Source organism: Plectrocnemia conspersa, unplaced genomic scaffold, assembly GCF_051122295.1.
Source record: "Plectrocnemia conspersa isolate PC_06_02 unplaced genomic scaffold, ASM5112229v1 ptg000012l, whole genome shotgun sequence".
In the NCBI taxonomy this organism is placed as follows: domain Eukaryota; kingdom Metazoa; phylum Arthropoda; class Insecta; order Trichoptera; family Polycentropodidae; genus Plectrocnemia; species Plectrocnemia conspersa.
The window spans coordinates 4616058-4630858 of NW_028277176.1; the positions used below are offsets into that span (position 1 = coordinate 4616058).

At 29.7% G+C, this 14801-nt stretch overlaps 1 protein-coding gene across 5 annotated transcripts in view; it reads left to right on the forward strand.

The window, feature by feature from the left end:
* Positions 1 to 14801, forward strand: part of LOC148228014 (putative monocarboxylate transporter 5) — a 77353-nt gene that overhangs the window by 50464 nt on the left and 12088 nt on the right. For 4 of the 5 annotated variants that reach the window (XM_088200850.1, XM_088200853.1, XM_088200851.1 and 1 more), the window contains exons 2-3: positions 6405 to 6681; positions 7134 to 7277. In XM_088200850.1, coding sequence (XP_088056976.1) covers positions 6405 to 6681; positions 7134 to 7277 — 421 coding nt within the window. Of the gene's footprint in view, positions 1 to 5537; positions 6309 to 6404; positions 6682 to 7133; positions 7278 to 14801 lie in introns of those variants that run through there. The other variant, XM_088200855.1, reaches the window with a different exon arrangement.

The following is a 14801-nucleotide window of genomic DNA, read 5'->3' on the forward strand; positions in this document are numbered from 1 at the left end:
TTTCCAGAGGATTTATTCAACTGTGTGATGGATTAACTAAGTACGAATAAGTGTCGGAACGTAGTTTCGTAACACAAATTGTCATGTTGACAGTTATTCGTTGCATAAATGCAATGGTGTAATTATGTGTTAATTAATGCAAATTGTGACGCTAGTTGCGGTTTTAAAAATCTCAACATATTATATAATATATTCTTGGAAATATAATATATGCGTAGATAAAGCAACGCGAATTATGAACTTAACCGCATGCTTTGTATTGTATTATATAAAAAATATTATCCCTCAAAGTAAAACAATGCTAATATAATGAAAGAATATATCAAATTCTTAACGTTGTTTGTGATGATAAATTTTATATTAAATTCTTCATATTTGAGAGTTATGAAAATTGTATATTAATACATTAGAGCTCTATGTATAATTCTACAATACAATTATTAATATTATATCATATGTATTTGTTTGTAAATATTTGTATTAATATTTTTTAATAAATTAACATACTTTAATGTTATTGTAAACTATTTTTATATTTTGAACTATTATTATAATTTATGAATATTATTGTATATTAACTTTTACTATAGTTGCACAAAATAAATATTTTAAAATTTGTATGATAGTAAAATAATTAATAATAATATGGGGGCCAATTTAAATTTGTTATGGCCAAACTGGTCGGCACTTGAGTAGCACTGGCGTGACAATTTTCTCTCTACACTGGCAATCTTTCTGTCGTTCGGACGCATTGTCTCGCGTCCGCTCTTTTAAAATGTAAACAACATTACTGCAGCGGGTAAATCTGTGTATGATTGCCACCCGTCACCATCAACCGTCCCTAAAATAATAATAATATTGATCTAAATAAATAATAATAATAATAAATATTAATAATATTGATCTAAATAAATAATAGGCATTAAAAGCTATATTAGGCACTTATTACAAAAAAATCAACCCATGTTTTCAGTGTATAATTGCAATTTAGGTATTTTTTGCTATAAATATTTTAGACCTACCAATAAAGAAAATATTATTTTTCTTTTATGTATTGACAATATTTTCTGTTTTAATATTTTACTTTTTTGACAATATTTTAAGTAAAAAATGATCGTTAGAATGTTTATAAAAATATTCTGCAATATTAAAACTTCTCTGTTTTTATTGTTTTCTTTTAAATACAATATAAGTGACATATTTTTTTCGATATAATAAATATTTTTCATTATTAACCCTTTCACCGCGATGCTAATTTGGCGCGAGTGCTCCCTCAGCGCGGCTGATATTTTTATTGATTATTTGCAGGCTAGATTTCTAGCCCTAATTTTTTTAAGTAATTATTAAAGTTTTAAGAAAATTACAAAATCGCTAATATATTTGTTTTTCACAAATTGTTTGTAGTTCTATACGGCGTCATTTCAACAACTAAAATAAATGCCTTACGTTTCACTGTTTTACCTTAAATGATTATATAAATTATGGTTTTATCGTTAAATAATAATTTCTCTTTAGTTTCGTTAAAAACATACAATATGCTTCGCGTTTGTGACTCCGTTGTCCATCATATAATAGGCTTCGCGTTAAAGGGGTTAATTGAAAATAATTTTGCGTTGTTTTCAAAACAAACAATTAAAAATGTGTCTATTTTAAAAACATGATTTAACGCTGGAACGTCGTTCTGGGACTTTTTTCTACGCGTTATTTTATAAGAATATTTAATAAGATAGATATCTAGTCCAATCAATTTTATTCTGATAAGAGCAAATAAATTTAACAGCTTTTCTAACAAATCGCGTTAGAAGATCTGTGAATATATCTTTGAATAAAATTATTAAAAAGAAATATATTTGATTTAAATTATAATTAATTAAATAGTCACTGACAATACATTTGCTTAACCTAACTACAGTGAAATCTCAGTATAGCGAAGCTCACGGGACCGAAGAAAAAATTTCGTTATATTGAATGTTAGGAAGATGTTACATTTTTATTTAATATTTAATTACCATATTATTACAGCATCAAAATATCATCTTAGAAGATTGACAGATCGATTTTTGTCCATTTTTGAGGATATTGTAATGAACACAATAAAATTTGATAAAAGCATGTTTTATAAAAATATTTTGGGGGTCAGTTAAACACCTTGAATGTCGCTTGTGAACACATCCGGCACACGCCAAGTCAAGGACGAACTGAATTCGGAGAAATATTGCGTCAAGTAGTAACGTAATTCTTAAATTCGGATCAAAATATTTCGTTATACTGAGATCAATCTTCGTTACAATGAAAACATTTTCTATGAAAGTTTTTTGGAGACAAATTAAAGATTCGTTATCCTGGGAATTTCGTTATTTCGGTATTCGTTACAAAGAGATTTGTAAAACGCAATAAATAAAATAACCAGCGTAATCTTCTTCGGGCTTACATAACTGAAATCTCATTAATTATCCTGAAGGGTAGTAGCGTTTCGTTACTTATTTTTTTAGAACTATACAAGACAACGAAATCATGCAGATTCCTAGTTGATCTTCAAAGAGGGTGCCGGTGGAGGACTAGCCAAAAAAGTAATATTTTTACGCATTAGTGTGTGAAATCCATGGGCAAAAATCTCGGTGTCAAGTTCAAGAGACTTTCGACCTAAAAAGATGTGTTGTCTTCTGGGGTCGACAACTCATTTACACTATCTGGAGCGTGGCTCAAGACTTGATATCTTGAATTAGAAGGTTTCTTGGAAACACATGGCTCACCGAAACGGATGACTGATAAGCCAAGTGCTTTTTATCATTCTCAGAAAACAGGTTTAACGTGTTTCCGAAAAACGTCGTTATCTAATTTGTCGAACGGTCGCCATTTAAATAATTTAATAATATGTACGAAAAACGATGATTATGATCTCACGCCACACAAAGAGTGATCTGAGATATTATACTGAAAGTCTAGATGTTCTTTTACCGCAGAGTCAATTAAATTACAGAGCTAGTTACATATATAACATTATTAGAAAAATGATATTTTCTATCATAATACTTACTGTTTATTAGCGAAATGAAAAAGTTAGGTTCAAATTGTGAATTTATCAAACGTAACTTCAATTTCATATAATATAGATATCAACACAAACATTGTTACATTCAAAGCGCACTTATCTCGTTGCCATGATGACAAGCGACGGAAGTTGACACAATGGTTTTTGCAATTTGATCTGTTTGTGGCCGTTTTGAGGACATTATTTATCATCGCAACAACTCAAATGAACTTTGTTATGCGTTTAAGTTAGCAAAATGCTTCAAGCATTGCGGTTTATGGTTACTGTTTCGAGATGAGAATTTATTAAAATTAAATTTATAAAAGGTAAAATAAACAAACAAGCAAAAATGCTTTTACTTCGTCAGCATTGTAAGTAGCCCGAGTGATAAGTTAATATTGATATTTTGAAACGTGAGTTGTGTTTATATTGTCGGTTAATTTATCGGAAGAGTTATCTTTAAATATAAATCACATTATTTTATCTGATCTGATAATACGATATATTATATGTACATGTAATATCAGTATTTATAATCTCTGATACTTATATTTTATTAGTTACAGATTGTGTGACCTTGAGAGTAGTATATTAGCAGCTTAACTGGTTTATAAATAAAACATTAGTTTAATTTTAGTGTGGCGATTCAAGCATAGATGAATAAAATATCATGTAACATAATTCACAATACACAACCAATATATTTTATATGTAATCATTGGTTATGAATAAGTATTGAAATATTATCAACTCATGTATAATAGACTATTAAAAATACAGAGAGAGCCTCTAAAATGTACATATATAGACTACAATGATTTTAATCATAATCATACATTCCATAATTTTCATGCATTATTGAAATTAAAATATTTTAAAGCCAATTGAAATTATTGCAGTAAAATTAATGGTAGTAATATTTTTAGGTACAGTCTATTTCTATTGCAAAATCTTTGATACAAAATTAGAGTTTCAACTTTTAAAAGGAAATTGTGTATTATTAATAATTTAGTAACTAAGTGTAGAATTGCAGTTTGTTTGTAATTCATCACCATGTTAACAGATTTAAATCTACTATTTAACTCAATTGTTATTTTTCTATGGTTACCATAATAAAGTAATTAGTACACGTCAACGTATAAAATGAAGTATCAAGATTGACAAAATATTCACCGCCTTCCTTTACGAAAAGGGTCAAAAATATTATCGTAAGTTGAATTTTAGTTTCCTGTCTGAAATGGCGTGAAATTATTTATATACTACACATACACTATTTGCCTTATTATATATATCAAAATAAATTGCATTAGGTTTTCTTCGTGTATCGTAGATTAATTACAGATAAAAAACCTGACTTGTATTATATACATAAAATGGCACTATCACTAGGAGACAATTATTGTGGATTTACATCAAAATTTTCCAAAAATTTTACTTTGTTAATAATGGATGCAAAAATATTAAAAAAAAAACAGATTTTAAAGATAAGAAAATAAAATAAAATGTACCATATACACAAAAATCCACCTGATTATTGTGGCTAGTGTAAGGATTTAATTTAATTATTCGAATCGGAGAATCTTGATATTTTTTGATGCAATTTAGTATCATTTCATATCATATTAAAAGCCGTTGACGCACTTATGCGTCATTTAAAAATTATCTTAATAAGCCGCTGATATGCAATTTAAAACATTTGTTAGTCAGGACTGTAAGAAGTCAGTATATAATTATTCACAATAAGAAATACAAATTAATATTTTTTAATTAAGTTTTTAGTATAAATTATTATTTACCTCTTCATTCGGTTTTGTGCATTGCAAAAATATTAAAATATAAAGATATTCAGATATTTAGACGTCAAAAGAATTGTTTTATACGCAGTTTATTTTTCCCAAATATTGTGAAAATCAAGTGACTCTGGTTTTTGATAACTCGTCAATTGATTAAAATTGAGTCGAATTGGCAAGTTAAAAGTCTGTGAGAAAATTCGTTAGTGTTGTGATATAGTATCACATCTTTATATCGGTCTTTTAAAAATAATTTAACGCATGGAAGTAAAAGTTAGTTTAGAGCCAATCATGTTAGTGTTTAGCTGCACTCTTAACTATTTATTTGTGAATTTTAAAGAAAATATTTACGTAAATGTCAAAACAAAACTTTTTAGATTGGGTACCATGGATAGGAATTTTATGTCTAAGTTTTGAGCGGCTGGTACAGACTGGTCAAAAAACTGTTTCTAAAATCCATCGATGGATTAATTTATTTTATGACGAGTTTTAGTGATACAATTCCAGGTAAAATGGTTAGGAATTACTAAATATTTTTACTGTAGTATATTGACAGAAGTATCGCTGAGTAACTAATGAAATTAAATACTGGAAATTTTAGCATCAATCTTTTAAAGTCGCTTCAAAAAATAGAAAATATATTGAGCATGACATAGATTCCTTTAGATTTGTAAAGGTTAACTCCGCCTTTAGTATATTCTTAGTGTAATTTCAAAGGTACTATTTGTGGGTGACCGTCCGATAATTACAAAGTATACGTATAAGATAATATAGTATTGATTTTAGACGTGTGTCTTAAAGCTTATGATATGTTGTGGTATTTGATAATTATTTATGGTTATTGTGAAAAATTCTTGGGTGTTTCAAATTCCGATTTCATTTTTATTTTGTTTAACCAAATCGTTGTTGTTGTATTTCGCGGTGGATTAAACTTTAAACTCGCTACTAAAATGAATGAAATGTCTGCGAAGCATAAAAAAAATAATTGCTATTTAAAAAAAAAAAAATGTCAATGGTTTATTTTATTTTATTAAAATTGCTATTTTGATAATGAACTATTTTATGTTATCTTAAAATATTTTAAATATCAATTGCTATATTCTGAAAAAAATGTTGAAATGTATTTTACTCATAATTTGCCATTTTTTGATTACCATTTACTTTGAAGTTCAATTGGTCGCGCATTGAGAATATTTTTTGTAAATTTCATCAAAGAAACAGGTAAGCGAATCGAAAAGGTTCCATGCTCAATTTATGTCTGTCTAAATTAATATTAATATATGATGATATTTATACCATGACCGTAATTATATTATATATCATCTCAATACTGTGTTTATTTTTATTTCGCACATCAATATAACATAATCGACAAATCCGAACCTTTGGACTAAATCATATCTCAACAATACTATCAATCATTATTTCGCTCTTGTGATCGTCGTGTTCGGTCGTCTGTCACTGGCATGTCTAAATCCGCCAAACAGGTATTGATTAATATAATTTTAAAGTAATACTTTATGTGTGAATCTGCCGTTGTGATTAATAAATTAATAATATTTTTTTATTATTATTTGTTTCAGACCGAGAGCGAAGTCTCGTGTGAGGAGTCGGTCAGATTGACCGAAGATGCCGGCGGTGGTTCCGATGGATCCTTGGTGGATCTCGAACTGCCACCGCCCCCCGACGGGGGCTATGGCTGGGTCATCGTTTTCGCCTCGTTCATGTGCAATCTCATCGTTGACGGCATCGCCTACACCTTCGGCATATTCCTGCCCGAGTTTGTCACATCCTTCGACTCGGGCAAGGGAACTGTGGCGTGGGTTGGAAGTTTACTCTCTGGAATGTACCTCGCCGCAGGTTTGTAAAATATATAACTAATCTCTCAATCGCCCAATCTTCAAGTGTTCAGTCTGGGCGCCCATTCTAGCTTTTCCTTCTTATGTTTTAAAGGGTGCCCCACTATAATGGCCAAGGCTATATATGGTCGGTGCTTCAACACATACGCAAAACGGTAACTTTATAACATAAATAGCCGATTCTTCTGGAATATAATGTTTGAATCTTTTACAAAGCATGAGGGTAGATGTAGTTATGTATTATAGATTTTTTAGATAATAGATAATTGTTCAAAATCTCCCTAATTTAAAATTTATATATTATAGTGTTTTGAAGGGCGTTTTAAATGAAGACGAAAGTTGTATATATTATATTAACAGGATCATGCCATTCATTGATAACAATAAGATTGGTTTCATTGGACAACGAAAGTTGACTCTCTCTTTGATGACGCATACTTTCCTATTTTTCAGGTCCTGTCGTCTCCGCATTGTGTAACAAGTTTGGATGCAGGGCTGTGTGCATAGCAGGATCCTGCATATCATCAGCTGCCTTTGTAATGAGTACTTTCTGTCAATCTGTCACTTCGCTCATGCTTGTCTACGGTATCATTGGAGGTCAGTGCAAAATATGTTTTATTTATGGCGTTATTAATCTGGCGAGCCCCGAAAGGCATGTGCCAGATACCGTTATGTTATTATTATAAAATATATTTTTTATTAGTATAATACAATTACCAGCAATTCCTATACATATTTTTTAAATTGCAGTTTAGTAAAGTCATTAAACTATTTTTAATTTTTTTATTTTTCTAATACTAATATTCTTAAATTAAGATTGCATGTAACGCAAAGAGTGGTATGAGATATTGTATTTTGATCACATTCATGCAAAGAGTTTTCTGATTCAGTGTGAGCGATAGCAAATCAAGCGATGCTTATGCTTGAAATTTAATTGTATAGGATCACATGTCACGCAAAGAGTGATCTGAGCAGCTTACATATTGTCTTTAACATATTATTAAACATATTATATATAAGGACTATCTTGAAAATGACTTATATTTTCTTCTTTACATATCCGAGTTTTTTTATGACATAACTGCAAAATGTGTAGATCTAGGCATATTGACATATGCTCATATACCAAGAAATAGATCTGGAGCCGTGAGATAAATTATTTTTTATTCAAAAACTAGCTTCTTTATTCAAATCAGCAACTGCTCTTGTTGCTACTGCATTCCATGTGTGTTTTCTACAGCAGTTTTTCATCAACGATTTTTAAAATTAATATCAACAGTAATTTTTAGAATTTTTAAATCAAAATATTTTGGTACACCATGCATAATATAATACTTATATTTTTGAATAAAATACCTGTTTAACTCGTGGTGGTTTAAACAATAGCATTTAAAATTATACAAACGTTAAAGGATTAGCAAGGAAAATCATTTTAGAACACCCGGAATAACAGGCATTCGAAAACCACTGTTTACCACATACATCTTCTTCATAAATTTCAAAACTCATTGATTTAAACTATTTCGATATTCGCCCGAAGTAAAACAACCATAAAAATTAAACATTCACAAAGGAATGGTTAAGAAGTGAGCTAAACACTAACGAGATTGGCTCTAAATTAGCCTTCGCTCCCAGTCACAAAAACTGAATCAAAGGATTATTATAAAGTTAATCACTAATGCGATAGATTAGAAATTTAATTTGGCAAGAATCGCAGTTTTTCTATTATCACAACATGAATCTCAACACGTATAAGTTCATAGACTTAGAAACAATATTCATGCTCTTACATTAAATAAAATTGTTGGACGAATACTCTGTCATTATCGAATGGTCGCCCACAATGGCCTCCTGGAAGTTACGTTTAATAATAATGCTATTAATCATAAATTGCCTTACTTTCTCGTTTATCCAAGAACAATACACTTCAAACCTTTACTCAACTCACCAATTTTTTTATAATTATTAGACGGTCGCTTAATGTAAAGCCACTTTGAAACTTAACAGAGGAATGTTTATGAATGGAGCTAAACACTAACGTGATTTTCTCAAATTGGTCTTCATTCTCATTCGTCAAAACTTTTTCGAAGGACCAGTATACAGATGTGATACGTATTCATATTACTAATCACTTCCGAACTTGCTTGATAATCGTTTTGAAAACTGTCTCACAGACTCACTTTGCAGGTGACGAACCAGAGACCAGAGAGACTCAAAACAATTTTTAATTGTATACATATCAGTAAAGATTATAATCTATATATTTGCGTATCAAACATCTCTTTCAACGTCTAAATGATAACTAAGCATTTTGCACTACAGAAATTAATAAAAAATATATTTGAATTTATATTAAAAAAATATGCATCTAATAAAAAATAATATAGAACGATTATTGCTAGTAATTTACACTAGATTTTTTAGCACATTAAAGCTTTTTTAATCTTTTATTACTAGAGAAGTACTACCCTGATTGAACAACTCTATTGATATTTAAATACGATGCTGTGTTTCAAATTGCCATTAACGCATATATGAGTCAGCGGCCTTTAACGATACTTTTTATAATTTACGCAAAAGTGCGTCGACGGCTTTTAATGTTTTACAATGAGACTACGTATTTATTTGTATCATTATATATTATTACTGCTTGCAAAAGCCTCTTCCACTCCACAAATTATTTAGAACTCATCAGTTTATTCAAGTAAAATGGCAATTTATAGTTAAGGACCTCATTTTTTAAATGCAATTGCAGCCTATAAATGAAGGTTCGTGACTGTTTGTTAATGGGATGATTTTAGGGAATAATGTTTTAATTTTTTTTAGGCAAAATGCTTCCACTGTCATTCTAGTACGTTTTCTTCATTCGTATCAACCCCTTAGGTCTAACCTTTCAATATCACAGTAATCTCTGTCTCAATTTAGGGTTTAAATATCGCTTCTTTAAGCAAAGGACATGTAAATGGGCAAAGCACATAGTCTCATACAAAATACGCAATGAATGTTTATGCAATTGTTATTATTACTGTCATATTATATTTATAAAAAAAAAACACATCTTAAAAAGCCTACTAACAGCAATGGTGAGGATGATGTTGTCCCTGATGGATCCAAAGCATTAGCTAATTTTCGATAGAAATAAATATCTGGCAATATTGACCATTCAAAGTCAACATCGTGCTCTATCAGTATTAACTATAACAAGTTAAGATAAAGTCACGTTCTTAGAATAAGATAAACACTTCACAGTTAAGCAACGTCGCGTTTAATCGAAGTTGCGATATCGTCGATTATTATCTAATAAGCTGATATTTCGTAGATTATAGATGCTGTTGTCGATAGTGTTGCAATATAGATAGATTATAGACGTCGATAATTGTCGACGCCAATTACTTTATAGTTTTTAATAAGCATGCACTCGTCACTTATATTTTTAATAGCAAAATTAAAAATACTCAACGCACAACAAAGATCGCTGTTGTAAGATTTATTTTAAAGACGCGTGCCAAAAAAAAGTTGTTCGCGTGTCACTTTGGCAGAGGGTCCGTATGGTGTGGCGTATCTATTTGTGGTTTGATCGGCATTTGAGGTTATGTAAGCCGGGGGTTTTCCAGAAAATGTGGAAAATATATTGCATAATTAAAATTAATTAATAGCCGATGCTCATAGAGACGTGCGCTACAAAAATCTAGGTAGAAATAGATCTATTTTTATTTATCTGCAAACGCAAACAATACTATCAGTGAAAAGATTCTGTATCTCGGTACTAATTTGTTCTCGGATTACCTGATTTTATAAATTTTATTTATAAAAGTAACTTGTGTTTAAATTAAATCTCACGTTTACGAATATGAAATATCGATCTAGTTCAATGACCTAATTGAATCATGGAATTTATGTTTGAGTCACTGAAGTGAATCAGTATACAATATTTACTAATTCTATTAATACTACGTGGTATCGCGTTGTAAAGGAAATTAACTAAACAGTTTTCTGTCCCTTTTTCATCAAAATTTATTCATAGTACAAATATTATCTAGAAAATTTATAAACTGCTATTTCATGTTATTATATTATATAAATCACAATTTATATTATTATTATTTCACTCGCAAATAACTCAAAATAGATCTGAGATATTTGGAACAACACAGTGTTCCGAATATAAAATATTTTTCGAACCGATAAAGATACATTTCAACTAAACGTGAAGCATGTACGAATCACAGAACAGTTGTTCTCATAATACGCTTGAACAAAAAAGTTTAAATGTATTGAAAACCTAGCGAATTTAACATATGTAAGCTCTCTACCTCTATTACAGAACAAATATTGCTATCTCAAAATACAGAAGATCTATATGCCCCACTTATAATTGACAATGGGAAATACATTGTGATTGCAAATTTAATTCATAGCTTTAAGATTTATTTACGATGATGTAAAAATAACTCTTGGTGAAAATTGCAATATTTTATAGCCAATGTTTTCACGCACTGTGTATTGTAGTTGCATTTAAAGTGATTCTGAAGAATTTAGGGTATTATTTTTTTTTTGTTTCCATAGTAATGTAAATTGATAAAAATTATATAAAATATTCAATCTTTTTCTGATCAAAAATGGGCCTTTCAGAAATAGTTAATTATTATTAATTATACATACACTGTGTATTACTTGTAAAATTATATTTTCACTGTCATTAAATAAATCAATTAAGTTTCACAAATATGAGAAAATCTATCTTGCTCTAATTAAAATTTTAATAGTTTTTAACCTTTCGCTTAGTTTGTACTTGAACAATAAATGGACGTTTCGCAACTATCAAATTAAGTTTTATAGGCATTTTTGAGTAGCAAATAAAATAGTTAAATTTAAGTTTCGCTAGTAGAAATATATATTAACCGGTGAAAATATATTCAGATATGATTTCATTGAAACAGCAAGTAAAATTATATTTATACTAGTGAAAATATAACTTCACTGAAAATACATATTCACTGTAACATAATATATATATATATATATATATATATATATATATATATATATATATATATATATATATATATATATATATATATATATATATATATATATATATATATATATATATATATATCACAGTAGTAAGGGTTGACGATTAATACCTCAAGGACCTGGTTACGAATTTCATAAAAATAAGTCCTGATACTTTTTATTTTATATCTTGACTCTAGAGGTTGAAATTAGTAGTAATTTTATAGGATAGGTTTTTCCAATCTCAAGGAAGAATAAGTAAATAAATTGTGATAGGTCGTATATATGTATTTATTGTAAGCTGTAGTAATATTACACTTTGATTTTAGTTTGGTATCTCACCATTTACTTGTATATGTTAATTGTGTTGCCTCGTTGTAACGCATTGGGCTAGTGTTTGTCATATTACAATGGAAGATTGCGGTTGACTATTTTCATCAATGTATATTTGATAAATTAATGTATAGTATATTTTATAAATGCAATTATAATAGCTATAAAAGCATCAACGGTTATGTATGCTACTATATATTATTACCAGGCGCTGAGTCATCGCATCCTTATTGATTGCGGCATAGTAACATAACATTCTCCAGTGTTTCTCAATATAATACTATATTGCAGATTATCAAGATATATTGAATTTATGTACTTAATTGCTAGTTCGTAATAATTGTAAAAATATTGATCGAACTGCTTTGGGTGTCGCACGTTCAATGACGCAAATTCTACTGAAACTATATAGAACCTCTCGTACCGTAACAGGAGCGTTTCAAAATCTTGTGACATAGTCACAAGCAATGGGTAATTATGTGTGCGGCCAAATGAATTTGGATGCGGCCAAGGTGAGGGTTGCGAAGTTTGGCATCGTGTGCGAAATTAAATCTTGCTAGACACGGTGACGACTTCTCGTTCGGATTTTGCGCGCATTGACGATTTTCCACAGATGAGGAATATAAATAAATAAAATACAGTTTTTGACAATTGAGACATTTTGTCCATTCTCCAACCACTTCAATTTAGGTCTACCAACTTTATTTCACCCGTCGTTCTTGACTATTAAGCATTTTACTTGCTATGCTATAACAGTGTTGTATATCATTTAGGAACCATACCTTGTTATTTTTGTTCACAGACCATCATCAAATTTTAAACAATAGATTTTGTGTCGTTTTGATTGGAATTCTAGATATAGTAGATTTATTATGTAAGCACAGATATAAACTATTATCCGAGCTGTAAACTGAGCAATGATAAGCGAATTTATTAGATAAAGTATCGTTAAATAACAACGAGAACAATTTAAATGAGCAATATATAAATTAATTGTTTGTGCATTACAATAATGAAAAATGAGCATTAAATGAATATATCTATGTTCAATAAACATTTTATTTTGTGAACAAAATAAATGAGCAATTTATAAAATAAAATGAACCTCGCAAAAATATAATTTGACCTAAAACGAATAATATGCGCATTGAAATAAATAAGCTGTGCATTTTCGCAACACATTTTATTTGTAGTGTACATTAAAGTTGTTTGTGGATTAAAATATATAAAAAATAGAGTATTAAAAAATATATTAAATTGAGCAATATTTTATTTGTAGTGTGCACTAATTTTTTAGTCTATTGAACTAATAAAATCGTAGATTTAATAAATATGTATTATAATTAGTTAATACTAATATAACTTTCGTTAGATTAGGTTTGGGTTTAAATAACAATTGGACTATTCAAACGCATTTTTTTTAAACTGTGGCAAATATCTTGGTCAAAATATCTGGAAGCCAAAAAGTAAAGTTTCCGATGGTTTTACTTAAAAAACATCAAAAACTTATACTACAACTTAAACCTGGAAACAGAAAAGAGACGAACAGTTTCAAATTTAAAACTACAGACTCTCCTAGATACTCTAATCTCTTAGAAACAACAAGGTCCATGTGGGATTCAAACCCAGGTCTTTCAAGTATCTCAGCCATCACCCACTCGTCTATCATCCAGTGAGGGTAGATTTTTATGTTTGTGCTGCAAAATTCTTGAAAGGGTTTTCGTGTGTCGCGGTTGTAAAAAGGTTACTGAATATAACATATATGTTTTTATGCGAATTACTTACATAATAATGAACATAAAATTCACAATCGAGTTTAACGACCTGTGCGCCTTGACCGTTTTGTCATGTCGCCTATTATTAGCAAACAACGATTGATAAACGCTTATCGTTCAATCTAACTAATAATACCATATAAAGCAATAATGCTTCTTATCTTTATTCCTGTTTTTTCTGTTGACACAAAAGAGGCAGATAACGTGCCTCAAATTTTATTGCAACATATCGAACACGCCGAGTCACTGCGTACTTTCCGTTGATTCATCCCTGAAAACTTAGGTATAAATGTTATATAAGCGTTTCCAGGAAAACCCGATCAACCCTTTTACGTCACGTGAACTGAACAACCTCCTGCCTTTTCCTCCATGTTTGTATTATGGTTATGTATGCGTAATCATTACGTGTGCGTGTTTGCAGTACTGCAGCTATAATAATCGATTTGCATTTTCGTACTATGCATAACAATTACTTCTGCCATTATTCAACCGTCTTGGCGACTGACCGGCGATGGAACGTATAAGAATAACAGGGCTGAGTCTAAAATCTATGTATCGAAAAAAACATTTTTATCCTTTTTATACATACATCCAATTAATAAATGAAGGAAACTGGAAGGTGGAATAAGATTGATATGTAATGACTCGTGTCTTGTGAGTGGTAAATTTATTGTACTGCCTTAATCGATAGGCCGAGTCAAGGATATCTCGAATCAGTAGAAGGTTGAATTTATTTTGTAGGGAATACTGGCGTATAATAAATGAAGGAGTAAGATATCTGAGATGCGATGGTTGATTCAAAATTCTTTAAGCATCATTACAAAAATGTGCACGTAATGTAAAAGTTGAGTTTTTGCCACTTTATCCTTGTCATTGCAAAATCGGTATATTGCACAACGGAAGTGAAAGTCCTTGTCATAATATATTGAATATTTTAATATTAAAAATATATTTTTGTACTGTTTAATAAATTTATATTTAACAATGCTGCATGGCA